Source organism: Bos javanicus, chromosome 29, assembly GCF_032452875.1.
Source record: "Bos javanicus breed banteng chromosome 29, ARS-OSU_banteng_1.0, whole genome shotgun sequence".
Taxonomy (NCBI): Eukaryota; Metazoa; Chordata; class Mammalia; order Artiodactyla; family Bovidae; genus Bos; species Bos javanicus.
Genome location: NC_083896.1, coordinates 27,939,692 through 27,953,682, shown reverse-complemented (window position 1 = coordinate 27,953,682; position 13,991 = coordinate 27,939,692). Strand labels below are relative to the sequence as shown.

The 13,991-nt window shown below is 36.5% G+C and overlaps 1 protein-coding gene and 1 pseudogene across 1 annotated transcript; both read left to right on the top strand.

Annotated features, from left to right (window-relative positions):
- The first annotated feature begins 294 nt into the window (after positions 1 to 294).
- Positions 295 to 1,379, top strand: LOC133241820 (olfactory receptor 8B8-like). The gene is made up of 2 exons (XM_061407739.1): positions 295 to 1,210; positions 1,375 to 1,379. The coding sequence occupies exons 1-2, from the start codon at positions 295 to 297 to the stop codon at positions 1,377 to 1,379; spliced, it is 921 nt and encodes a 306-aa protein (XP_061263723.1).
- Positions 1,380 to 6,360: 4,981 nt separating this feature from the next.
- Positions 6,361 to 6,933, top strand: LOC133240972 (olfactory receptor 8B3-like; annotated as a pseudogene).
- The last annotated feature ends 7,058 nt before the right edge of the window (positions 6,934 to 13,991 follow it).

Here is a 13,991-nt window from a genome sequence, read left to right as displayed (position 1 = left end):
CTTCTTTTCCCTGGGTTTTTCCAGAGGGTATATTTGCATATGGCATCTCTTGTCTTCCCTCTCTAGTATGATTGTGATCTCCTTTGGTATATTTGGCTTATAGAAACTCTATATAGGTGAGTCCACATCACTCTGTATCCTGATAATGGAAAAGGCAGACTGTATGGGACTGAGTCAGGATAGTGTCAGGCGTTTGCAGTGTGTATTTTGTTTTGGAGAATGGGGCACTGGATGAGGTGAGTTGCTCTCTAATGGGACTCTTTTTCCTGTATCCACAGATTCCTTTAGAGAAGAATGGCTCCTGGAAATGGGTCTTTCGTGACTCAGTTCATTTTGATGGGTTTAACAAACCAACCAGATCTACAACTCCCCTTGTTCTTCCTGTTCCTAGGAATGTACATAGTCACTGTGATTGGGAACCTGGGCTTGATTATCTTAATTTTGCTAAATTCACATCTACACACCCCCATGTACTTTTTCCTTTTTAACTTGTCCTTCATAGATCTTTGTTACTCTTCTGTGTTTACACCCAAATTGCTGATTAACTTCATATCAAAGAAGAATATTATTTCTTACATGGGGTGCATGACTCAGCTGTACTTTTTCTGTTTTTTTGTTATTTCTGAAATCTATGTGCTGACATCAATGGCCTATGACCGCTATGTAGCCATCTGTAACCCACTTTTGTATAATGTTGTTATGTCCCCTAAAGTGTGTTCCACTCTTATGCTTGGTTCCTACTTAATGGCATTTTCTGGTGCCATGGCTCATACTGGATGCATGCTGAGACTGACCTTCTGTGATGTAAACACCATCAACCATTATTTCTGTGATATTCATCCTCTGCTTCAGCTCTCCTGTACAAGTACCTATGTCAATGAGTTGGTTGTTTTCACTGTGGTGGGCATCAACATCACTGTGCCCAGTCTCACCATCTTTATCTCTTATGGTCTCATTTTCTCCAGCATCTTCCACATCAGCTCCACAGAGGGCAGGTCCAAAGCCATCAGTACCTGTAGTTCCCACATCATTGCTGTTTCTCTCTTCTTTGGATCATGTGCATTTATGTATCTTAAACCATCATCTGCTGGGTCTCTGGATGAGCAAAAAGTCTCTTCTCTCTTTTATACCAATGTGGTTGCTATGATGAACCCCTTAATCTACAGTTTGAGAAACAAAGATGTGAAAACTGCTCTGAGAAAAACTGTAAGTGGAATACAGTTTTGATTAGAGACAACACCTTTTTGTGCAGAAAATCACAGGATAGGGATATTCTCTTTTTAATTTTAATGATCTTATTAGCACTCTTATTATTCTAGTTTGTATCATATGAAAGACTTTTTTGACATTTCAATTTATTTAAACTTATCACAGAGTAGACTTCTCTCCTTATTTACCATTTGCATAATTTCCTTTCCTCACATGTTCCCATTTATTAATACTACTAAGAAGAACATTTATCATCTTATAATTCATTATAATCATTTTGTTTATTTATCAAATTATTTATTATAATATATTTTCTGCATTAGTCTGAATTTACCTTTACCTGTGGAAATTGAAGACTGGTCAACAAATCATCAAATTAAGGAACACTAGGGTGACATAACTGATGCTTTTGAACTGTGGTGTTGGAGAAGACTCTTGAGAGTCCCTTGGACTGCAAAGAGATTCAACCAGTCCATCCTAAAGGAAATCAGTCTTGAATATTCATTGGAAGGACTGATGCTGAAGCTGAAACTCCAATACTTTGGCCACCTGATTCAAAGAACTGACTCATTGGAAAAGACTCTGATGCTGGAAAAGATTGAAGGCAGGAAGAGAAAGGGACGACAGAGGATGAGATGGTTGGATGGCATCACCGACTCAATGGACGTGAATTTGAGTAAACTCCAGGAGTTCACGATGGACAGGGATGCCTGGTGTCCTGCAGTCCATGGGGTCACAAAGAGTCGGACATGACTGAGTGACTGAAACTGAGGGTGACATAATGTCACTGGGGATGTCTTATCTGCCAATTGCCATTAGAAGTATGAATCTGAGAATGTTTCCTCTTTCCATCTCTCCAGGCTTCATTGAGCAAGATTATATCACTTTTAATTTCTGAAGTGGAAGACTTTATAGTGACTGTTAAGTATAACCCACTTTGTATCTGTAAGCACTGTGAATGCCTCCTTTGACAAAGGATTTTGTTATCTGCATGTAATGGATTGTCAAAATGTATTCATTATATGGTCATTACATAGAGTGGTTAATGACTTTTTTACAATCATATGTGTTTTTAATGAAATAGTCTAGAATAAGTTTAGGTTTCTGATTTCAAGACTACTTTTCTCAATATACTTGGCTTCTATTGTATCTCTTTAATTTTGTTTATGTAAATGTGGCACAGGAAAAACTATCCTAGTTTTTAATCTGAGTATGCTTTGTTTCAGGTTGTTACATGAATTTTTCTCAGAGTGCATATTGCTCTTTTTTAATTTTATTTAAATTTTTGAGGAAAACAGTTCATCAGGGGTTTTGTTATAGTTGTTTATGGGAAAGATAATGCCTTTGGGGCTAGTATACTGGGGAGAAGATTGGTGACTAAGAATGTTTCTTCATTCACAAAATTTAAAAATTAGTTTTTGGAATGCTTGCAATGTTTGTAATTCAGAGAACAGGACATGGGAGAGAAAGGAGCCCAGAAATCTCTCATGAGGCTGGACCTCAACAGATCCATGGCCAATACATAAGAAGACCCTGTGGAGAGTAGTCGTGAGGCTTAGGATCTGCATTTTAATCTGGATGTTTATTCTGTTCCATCTGGTGAAGTGAATATATCCAGTCCATAAAGTTTTTCTGAACTTATAATGCATAGTGACCATACAGCAGTAGTATTTGCAGGAATAAAGGTGAACAAGCTGTGCCATAATTGTGGAAAACCAGAAAGACATAGGATACGTTTTCATAAGATTAGATGGTGAGTAGTAATTAAAGCTCAAATTAGAAGGATGGAATCTAGAAAAATATGATAGAAAACAGAAACCTCTATTTATAAGTCACCTGTTTCTAGACAGCCACAGAAATATTATAAAGATCATGGGATTTGTCTGGATAGGATAAAAGCTTAAAATGTTTGATATTTAAAGAAAAAGTTAAACCCATGAACCTGCATCCATTTGGTGTAACCTGGGCACAGCTAAATCACTCCTGCTTCTGTTGGCTCCCATATGGTACTTATGGATTTCAAGGCATGAAATTGTAAATCAGTCTGCAGTTAGGATGATGAGAACTATGATAATTTGCAAGAAACATTTGGTGGATGAATCAAATGTTGTGACGCTGTGTTTTCTGGAATAGAATGTTGGATTATTTTTCTTTTGAGAAAATAGGGGGAAATGGTTATTAAAATGCTTGTCTTACTTGTGGCAATTTCAGCATTTTAAAAGATAACTTTAATAATATTTTAAAATTTTTCTTGCTTTCTAACCTCTTCTGAAGAGTTAGATATTATGAATTTAGCAACACTGATATGCTTGCTTTTGTTGTAAGTTTAGATGTTCAGCATTGACTTAAATTTTTTAACTCCTTGCTATATCTTTGATTTATTGTTTTCAGTGTTACTCATACCACATCCCTTGATCTCAATATCAACATATATTATTTTCACATACCAAGGCCTATATTTATAAAATAGTTGACCTAGTTGGCAATTTTTTTCATTTATATTTTACCCCTTTTTTATAAACTTGTCTTCCTTATTGAAAAAGAAGTGTATCTAAAGAATTAAATAATAATTACACTATTTGGGAACCCTTGTAGGCATACAGAGGTACAGCCACTCTTTTGTATTTTAGCATTAATTGATGTGCTAAAATATGTTAAAGTTGGTCACAAGATTTCCATTTTAGAAGCCTCAAAATAGAATTTGTTTCATTTTTTTTTTAAATAAACTTTCTGTCAAATTAGATTTCATTCTATCAGAATATTGTGTATAAAATAATATAGAAGTTTAAATAATACTTCTAAACTTTACATTTGGCAATGGTTTAAGGAATCAAGTTAATTATTATATCTTGTTAGCAAATGAAGCTCTGTGTATCTGTTTCAGATCAGATCAGTCGCTCAGTTGTGTCCGACTCTTTGAGACCCCATGAATCGCAGCACACCAGGCCTCCCTGTCCATCACCAACTCCCAGAGTTCACTCAGACTCACGTCCATTGAGTCAGTGATGCCATCCAGCCATCTCATCCTCTGTCGTCCCCTTCTCCTCCTGCCCCCAATCCCTCCCAGGATCAGAGTCTTTTCCAATGAGTCAACTCTTTGCATGAGGTGGCCAAAGTACTGGAGTTTTAGCTTTAGCATCATTCCTTGGACCTCGATAAAAGGAGGGGAATCAAGTTAGGATGCTTATGTGTAAAATATGGAGCATATTATTGCAAAACTTGAACACTGCAACATTTGAAAAATTTCAGATAAAGAAATAAAGAGACCTGGATTAGGACTCTTATGGAAATATGTCCACTTAGGAAATGGGCATAGAGAGGGACTGAAGCAGTGTCCTAGCTTTCCCTTCAGAGGTGAAGATAATGAAGAGATGGGAATTCACTTTGGATCTACCTGAGGGATGTACAGTTCCCAGAGTAAAGCAAAAATGAGTAGAAGAGTAGGTCTATAAGAACTAAAGACAGATCACACACTGGAATCTATAATTTCCTTATTCCATTTATATATATATTCTTTACTCCAGGAAGAGACTTAGAAAGCTTCTACCAAGTTTTTAACTAACAGCTTTACATCATTATACTCACATTAAATCTTCTGTTGTCTATTACTAACAAGTGTGTAATTAAAGGCTTTGTTTTTTCTACTTCTTGAAAGGACTTAATAAAATCAGAAATGACACTAGATCATAAACATTTCCTAGGCATATGTCTAGGTTGTCTCCTCTTAGAATCAAAGAAATCAAGCCCCAAGAACCTGAAGTTACGTTTTCAATACCAACAGAGTGACAATCAATGCTAAGGGAACCAGCTCTGTGGTTTTCTGAACTAAGAAGAGTGTTTCTGAATTCAACTTACAGACCTAACTCAATTTACAATACTTATTTCTTGTTTTGAGATGAAAGTTGGGGAGCCTAATATATGCATAATCTTTCTCATTTTGTGTGGTTCTGAGACTCAAGTGAACCGAGAGAATCTGTTGGAAAGAGATCAGAGAATGTTCCAAGACATGAGTAGGCTCAAAACATGTCAGGAAGTTTCCTGTAAGAGGATAAAGCTCTCACTCTTTTACATTTATGACAAGGGAAGCTACTTAATTCTCATAGACTATCTTCTTGGATTAGAAACAGAATTCTTGGTTCTGACCACATGAAGTCTAATGTGCATTAGAAGCCAGCACCAGGTTGCTAGGGTCACTGCTTGTGGTTCTACTGGTGAGGGAAGAGCTCAAGTGAATGAGGAAATGTTGAGATGAGAGTAGAATGATAGTGCACTAATCCACCCCTCCTCTACCTTGGTTTTTCCAGCAGGTATGGTTGTGTATGGAATCACTGGTCTTCCCTCTGTAGGCTGTCTGTGATATCCTTTGCTATATTTAGATTATAAAAGCTCTAATTAAGGGCAAGTCCACATCACTCCATATTGTGACAAAGGTGAAGGCAGATTCTATGGGACTAGGTTGGGATAGTGTCAGGCATCCGCAGTGTGTGCACTCTTTAGTGCTGAACTTTCCTGGTGGCTCGGTGTTAAGAATCCATCTGTTAAGGCAGGAGATGCAGGTTCAATCCCTGGGTTGGGAAGATCCCCTGGAAAAGGAAATGGCAACCCACTCTAATATTCTTGCCTGGGAAATCCTGTGGACAGAGGAGCCTTGTGGGCTACAGTTCATGGAGTCACAAAAGAGTTGGACATGACTTAGCAACTCAACAACAAAAAAATATACTTTTGTAGGATGAGATCTTTTGTGGGAAGAGCTGAGTTGTTCTCTAATGGAACACTTTCCTCCTGTATCCACAGATTCCCTTTGAGAAGAATGGCTACTGGAAGTGTCTCTTTTGTGACCAAATTCATTCTATTGTGATTAGCAGACTGACCTGATCTCCAACTCCCTCTGTTCTTTCTGTTTCTAGGAATGTGTATGGTCACTGTGCTGGGAAATTTGGGATTGATAATTCTAATTGCACTGAATTTACATCTGTATACCCCTATGTACTTTTTCTTCAACTTATCCTTCAAGGACCTCTGTTATTCTTCTGTGTTTATACCCAAAATTCTGATTTATTTCTCATTGAAGAAGAATATTATTTCTCACATGAGGTTCATGATTCAGCTGCATTTTTACTTTTTCTGTACTTTTTTTGTCATTTCTGAATTCTGTGTGCTGACATCAATGGCCTATGATCGCTATGTGGCCATCTTTGTATAATGTTGTCATGTCCCCTAAAGTGTGTTCCAGCCTTATGCTTGGTTCCTACTTGATGGCATTATCTGGTGTCATGGCTCACACTGGATGCATGCTGAGACTGACCTTCTGTGATGCAAACACCATCAACCATTATTTCTGTGATGTCCACCCTTTGCTCCAGCTCTCTTGCACAAGTACCTACATCAATGAGCTGGTACTTTTCATTGTGGTGACATCAATGACATTGTGCCCAGTCTCACCATCTTTGTCTCTTATGGTCTCATTTTCTCCAGCATCTTCTACATTAGCTCCACGGAGGGCAGGTCCAAATCCTTCAGTACCTGCTGTTCCTTCATCATTGCTGTTTCTCTGTCCTTTGGATCATGTGCATTTATGTATCTCAGGCCATCTTCTGCTGGATCTCTGGATGAGCAAAAAGTCTCTTCTCTCTTTTATACCAATGTGGTTGCCTTGATGAACCCCTTAATCTAAGCTTGAGAAATAAAAATGTGAAAGCTGCTCTGAGGAAAAACTCTGAGTAGGAGAGAATTTTGAATATACTAGGGTATCTGTCTGTGCAGTTGGTCACAGGAGAAAGGTTCTGTGTTTAATCATAATAATTTTGTTGACAATTTTTTTGTTTCTTTTTAACCAGGTAGAAGGAAATCTGAGTCATCTCTCAATTTATTTCCACTCTGTGTAGAGCCAGACTTCTCTCTTACCTAACCAGTTGCAGACTTTATCTGTCAGATCTAGTCCCTTAAATCTATTTCTCACTTCCACTGTATAATCATAAGGGATTTGATTTAGGTCATACCTGAATGGTCTAGTGGTTTTCTCCACTTTCTTCAATTTAAGTCTGAATTTGGCTAAGGACTTCATGACCTGAGCCACAGTCAGCTCCCAGTCTTATTTTTGCTGACTGTATAGAGCTTCTCCATCTTTGGCTGCAAAGAATATAAAAATTTGAGCACAGTTTCAAATTTGTTCACAGAAACAAAAGCAGTGAACAAGAGCTTTTGTAATTTACTGCTTTCATTCTTTCCTGGTTTCATTAACGTTTGCAAAACTTTTACCAACTTCTGTTAGTCTGTACAAATTATTAGATGAAAAAATATAAAATGGCTGTTAGTGTAGATGTGTGTTGAAAATAAGTACTATGGTGAATGCTGCCTTTCACAGTCTTCTTTCTATCAACTTCTCTAGCATCAGTCTGTTTTTCATCATTTTAAGTAGTCTTTGTTAACCCTATTATACTACCTGACACAGTTAATCTTGAAAAATAATTATTTCTCTGCTACCCCTAATAGATTATGAAATCCTATAAAACTCAGACTGTTTTTTTTTTTTTTTTTAAATCTTTGTATTCCTGGTGTTGATGCAGTTTTTGTTTGGAAATCATTCAGTGTTTTATACTCTTAATATTGTAATATAAAATACAGTATGATATTTTTTGCTTCTAAAACATAAAACTTTGTGTTTCAACCATTCAGTATGAAGAATATATTGCTTAATATAAAGTTTTAAGAGATAATTAAGATGCTTAACAATTCTGCACTATCTTTGCATCTAAACTTAGTGATATTTTTATTTAAAACTTTCAGAAAGTCAATATAAATGATACATGTATATTTTATTTTTGTAGTTTTAGAGCATGAATTTATTAAAAATCATTATAAAAGTGGTTGCACCAGCCCCAAGCATCCTGTATCCAGCATCGAACCTGGCCTGGCGATTCGTTTCACATATGATATTATATATGTTTCAATGCCATGCTCCCAAATCATCCCACCCTCTCCCTCTCCCACAGAGTCCAAAAGACTGTTCTATACATCTGTGTCTCTTTTGCTGTCTTGCATACAGGATGACCCAGAGGGATGTTATGGGGAGGGAGGCGGGAGGGGGGTTCAGGATGGGGAACACGTGTACACCCGTGGCGGATTCATGTTGATGTATGGCAAAACCAATACAATATTGTAAAGTAATTAGCCCCCAATTAAAATAAATAAATTTAAATTTAAAAAAAGTGGTTGCAGTTTCATATCTTAAGGCATAAATAAGATATATGAAAGTATTTGTTAACTTCTGACAAGAAACAATTCCACTTTGATTTGACAATGAATTAGGTGAATATTTGTCTTAGAGGTTGTTTGAAATAAGAGGACGATTTTCAAATATTAACACATGGCAAGCATATTGCTTTTCTCACTCCCAAGAGAAATTGTTCAGGGAAATAGAAATCAAGGAATTTTATTGAGGGTAAATGAAAAGCAGAAAGAAATTAAAAGAGTTTTAGAACAGTTAGAGACGTTTTGTTAACACTGGTAGCAATTTCTAAGAATATATCTCAAGGGCAAATATAGCTGGTTGCTTTAGAAATATGCTACTGATGTATTTCAAAGAAGATGATTTTGAAACCTATCTCAGAAATCCCAATGCTTCTAAATTTATCATCCAGGATATTTACATTTTATTTATTTTTACCAAATCTGTCTTATATCTGTTCAAAAGTGATCAACTAATATACCATGTACAGATTTGTAGGTTACATTAAATTATCAGAATAAGATAATATGGAAAAATTAAAAATAGCCACTGTGTATGTCTATTTCTGGAGAAGGCAATGACACACCACTCCAATACTCTTGCCTGGAAAATCCCATGGATGGAGGAGCCTGGTGGGCTACAGTCCATGGGATTGCTAAGAGTCAGACACGACTGAGTGACTTCACTTTCACTTTTCACTTTCATGCATTGGAGAAGAAAATGGCAGCCCACTCCACTTTGTGTAGCCCACTTTGTGTAAAAAGACGTCTTATCAAAAGATGTTCTTGCCTGGAGAATCCCAGGGACGGGGGAGCCTGGTGGGCTGCCATCTATGTGGTCTCACAGAGTCAGACACAACTGAAGCGACTTAGCATAGCATAGCATATATCTATTTCAAAATAAATACCATAACAACACTGCCTTTCATAATTTGGCCTCTATCAAAGCTATAGCATTTTCTCGTGGTATATTGCCTCCTTCTAGTCCCTCTCCCCCAAAACCCACTTTTCCCTGTAATATTCCAAATATCTAACTGTGTATATTTGCTTAATGTCTTTCTCTTCTTTGAATTCAATTGCTCCTTCATCTTAGATAATAATACTGGGGTGCCTGAAAAATGTGCAAAACTTCTCTGGGTGGAAATTTCTCATTGTCAGTCTGCAGGGGATTTTCTCAGGGGAAATTAAATACTTAAACAGAAAAAGGAATGATTCAGTGTGAGTGGGAAGTAGCACAGACAACAAACAGATATATTAGAACTTCAACAATTTTTACTGGTAGAATATTAATCTATAAAATATATTGTGGGACTACTTGGACTCCAAGAAAAGAGAATAAGGGGATACTTAGTCTCTGCTTTCAGAGTTTCCTTCCATATGGAGTAGGAACATTAGTGAAATCACCTCGCCCTTTGCTAGCCATTACCTGATTGGGAAGAACATTTACCTTCTCCTTTTTCCTTCCCTCAGTCATACCCAACTCTTTGCAACCCCATGGATTGTGGCATGCCAGGCTTCCCTGTCCTTCACCATATCCTGGAACTTGCTTCACTTCATGTCCATTGAGTCAGTGATACTACCCAACCATCCTGTCTTCTGTCATCCTCTCTTCCTCCTGCCTTTGATTTTTCAGCATCAGGGTCTTTTCTAATGAGTTGGCTCTTTGCAACAGGTGGCCTAAGTATTGGAGTTTCAGCTTCAACATCAGTCCTTCTAATGAATATTCAGAATTGATTTCCTTTAGGACTGACTGGCTTGATCTTGCAGTCCAAGGGACTCTCAAGAGTCTTATCCAGCACCATAGTTCAAAAGCATCAATTCTTTGGCATTCATGTGCTCTGTTGTGATCCTTGATCCCAAAGATCAGGCCCTCCTACTGCAGGGAGAAGCATGGTGACCAGAATAACAACTATATAATCATGTATTAGGAAGTGTTACAAACTTAAAATGTCAGATATTAAAAAAAATACTGAAAATATGAATAATTTTACATAAATTTGAAAGCTCAGATACAACCAGTAACTTTGTGTAAAAAGACATCTTATCACAACCTCATTTCAAAAAATAGTCTGTGCATATGTCCCCTCTTATGGTTAGTTCATGTTAATGAATGGCAGAAATGAAACAATATTGTAAAGTAATAATCTTTCAATTAAAAATAGCTTAAAATAGTCTGAATAAACCTTTAAACAATAAAAAAAATCAAATCAGTTTTTTAAAAATCTTAAAAATTTTGTCCTCACAAAAATTCTGTGGTGATTTTACATATAAATTATAACATAACTTCAAACATAGATATCTCTAATTTATGTGAACATTTTTGAGGAGAAGAACTAGAGGGATAGCTCCCTCAAATTGTTAACAATAACACTAAGAGCTCACTAAAAGATGATGGTATAAGAAAGAACTATTAATAAGGCAACCTAATCTGTATGGATGGAGAAGGCAATGGCACCCCATTCCAGTACTCTTGCCTGAAAAAATCCCATGGACGGAGAAGCCTGGAAGGATGCAGTCCATAGGGTCGCTGAGGGTTGGACACGACTGAGCGACTTCACTTTCACTTTTCACTTTCATGCATTGGAGAAGGAAATGGCATCCCACTCCAGTGTTCTTGCCTGGAGAATCCCAGGGATGGGGGAGCCTTGTGGGCTGCTGTCTATGGGGTCGCACAGAGTCGGACACGACTGATGCGACTTAGCAGTAGCAGCAGCAACCTATATGGAGGGCTTCACTGGTGGCTCAGCTGGTAAAGAATCCACCTGCAGTGTGGGAGACCTGGGTTCGATCCCTGGGTTGGGAAGATGCCCTGGAGAAGAGAATGGTTACCCACTCCAGTATTCCAGCCTGAAGAATTCCATGGACTGTATAGAGTCCATGTGTCACAAGAGTGGAACATGACTGAATGACTTTCACCCTGTTTGGAAGCATCAGAAATTTACTTTTGCTGTTATGCTACGGAAATACTTAAGTTATCTAGCATTATTTCACAGCTTAGGAAGCTGAGATTTGACCTGGTGACCCAAAGTAATTAAAATATTGAAATCGTACGCTACACAAAAGAATTAAATTTATTCCAGAAACAACTATACTTGACACTCTATGTTCCCTTGTTAATTTTATGACAGAAAACAGATGGACTATTAAGTAGAAAAAATTCAAAAGCTTTCCTAGATAGCACATCTCTTTGGGGCTGTCTGAGAACTAGAGTGGATTCAGACAAAAAATTTTTGCTAAGAGCAATGTTTGGTGTAACAGTTTGTAAATTCTATTACAGAAGACAATGTATGTATTATTATTGTGTGTTTTTTTTTTAAAGCTCCCAGGTAACTTTATTTTCTCTAAATAAAAATTTATTTATTTTAATTGGAGGTTAATTACTTTACAGTATTGTATTGGTTTTGCCATACATCAACATGAATTATTATTATTATTATTTACTTTACAATATTCTATTGGTTTTTATTGTGTTTTACTAACAGAGACCAGTCCCTTGGGTGATGAAATCTTTTTGAGATGTAATTTCTTTTTTTTTTTTTATTTTTGTTTTTTTTTCATTGATTGCCTAATGCACATAGGGCCAAACCTTGAGAGATTTGTAGACCTTTGGGAATTAGTTGTTGTGTATTTCTAAGCCCCATCTCAATATTTGCAAACAATATCAAGATGCAGTCTTTGAAGATTAATAAATAAATATCTTTTTAAAAATTTATTTTAAGTAGAGGCTAATTACTTTACAATATTGTAAGGTAAATAAATAAATATCTTAAGGTGAGTGTATATCAACTTCTCAGCAGAGAAAAAGTTTAAAGTGTTGTCTGGATTGGTTGTATTAAAACAGCCTAATTAATCATTTTTTGTTCATGATATTAGGTTAATAGTATGAAATTGTTATTCAGTACTTAATATGTACCACTTTTTTGTTTTTTACTAACCTCTATTAACTACAAAAATCTTAGGAGACAGATTTTACAGATGAAAACATTGAGTAACAAGTGATATAATTGTCCCAAATCACACAAATCTTAAGTAGTAAAACCAACACATGGTTCTAGGAAGACTGAGGCTAGAGTGTCATTAAAGCTCTAATCAATATGTTACTCTATTCTTTATTTTTTGATATTATACTCATTTAATTTTTCAATGACTGAAGAAAAAGACATACATTTCAAGACAAGCCAATTATTCTGAAAACTTTGCCTGGAGAAAGGTAATCCTGAACTTTAAATGTACTTACTTGCTTTTAGTCAGTCTGTAAACTGGATGACAATTTTCTTGATTTAATTACCCAATATCTGCAATTCAGTTTCAATATTTCCTATCAGATGCTCCAGTGAACTAAACAATTTTCACAGAGCCCAGTGTTTTAAATTCCTCTTGTCCTGAAATCTGTTACATTGGCTCAACTGAACACCAGATGATCCTTCTTATGTAGATGGAAATTGCTAGCAAAATGGTCCCCTATCCAAGGCAGAACTGGCAAATGAAGCTCTAAATTATCAGACTTAGGTTACTGGGCTGTTAACCGTCATTGTTAAAGTTTAAGAAATTGGTGAGAATATTTAGATATGAAAAGGTCAGAATGCTCAGCTGTATTGTTATTGCTGTTGTTCAGTCACCAAGTTGTATCGGACTCTTTGTGACCCCATGGATTACAGCACATCTGGGATTGGCCGCATTTAATGATCTCATCTTTCTGTTGCTCCCAGTGCTTTTCTGAGCAGTTTACTGCAATCTGTTCCTACGACAGCAGGAACAGAGTTGATATAGTGGCTAACAGCTCCTTCTTAAATCTGAATCCAGACTTCCCGTTATTCATAGTCTCAAATGTGCACCAAACTCTTGAGAGTTCTCTCAAAGCCACTGTAGAAACACCTGGAATATCCTGACTGCTTTGCTTTTTAAATTATAATTTGAAAAACTTTTTGCTTTTCATTGTTAAAGAGAGTGCCCTTCTTGATGAGATCCTGGAACAAACAATGCTTTTCTTGGTGAATACACTCCTATACTTTCATTACATGGGTAAGGGTGCCTGTTACTTTGGGGAACATTGGCATATACAGGTAAAGTAAACTCAGAGTATGTTTTGCAAGTGTAAGAAATCACAAATGGTAACCCCGTGCTATCAAGTTTTCAAATCTCTGTACAAGTCTTTATCCTCATAGTTACTCTTCCTAGTTGAGGAAACAAAGATTCAGAGAGGGTAAGTGACTTGCTTTAGTCACACAGACTCTATACAAAGTGCTCTTAGCCCCCTCTTCAGACTCTGTGTGTCATTATACAATCATAGCATTTAAGATTTGAAATTAATAAAGATTTTGTTCTAAATCATACAGATATTTTATAACATTTGCTTTGGATAAAGAAACAAACAGGAATATCTCCTTTCCACAATATTTGACTTCTATGAAGAATTAAGCTTCATTCTCTACCCAAAAGATTAAACTTTATGAATTCCACTTTCTTGACAAAAATACCCACTCCATCAGATCCTAAAGGGACAGGCATCTACTTTCCCAGTAGTATTTGAGATTCGGGTATTAAGACAATTTTAT

Coding starts and splice junctions, on each gene's coding strand:
- LOC133241820 (XM_061407739.1), top strand. CDS start 295: ATGGCTCCTGGAAATGGGTCTTTCGTGACTCAGTTCATTTTGATGGGT.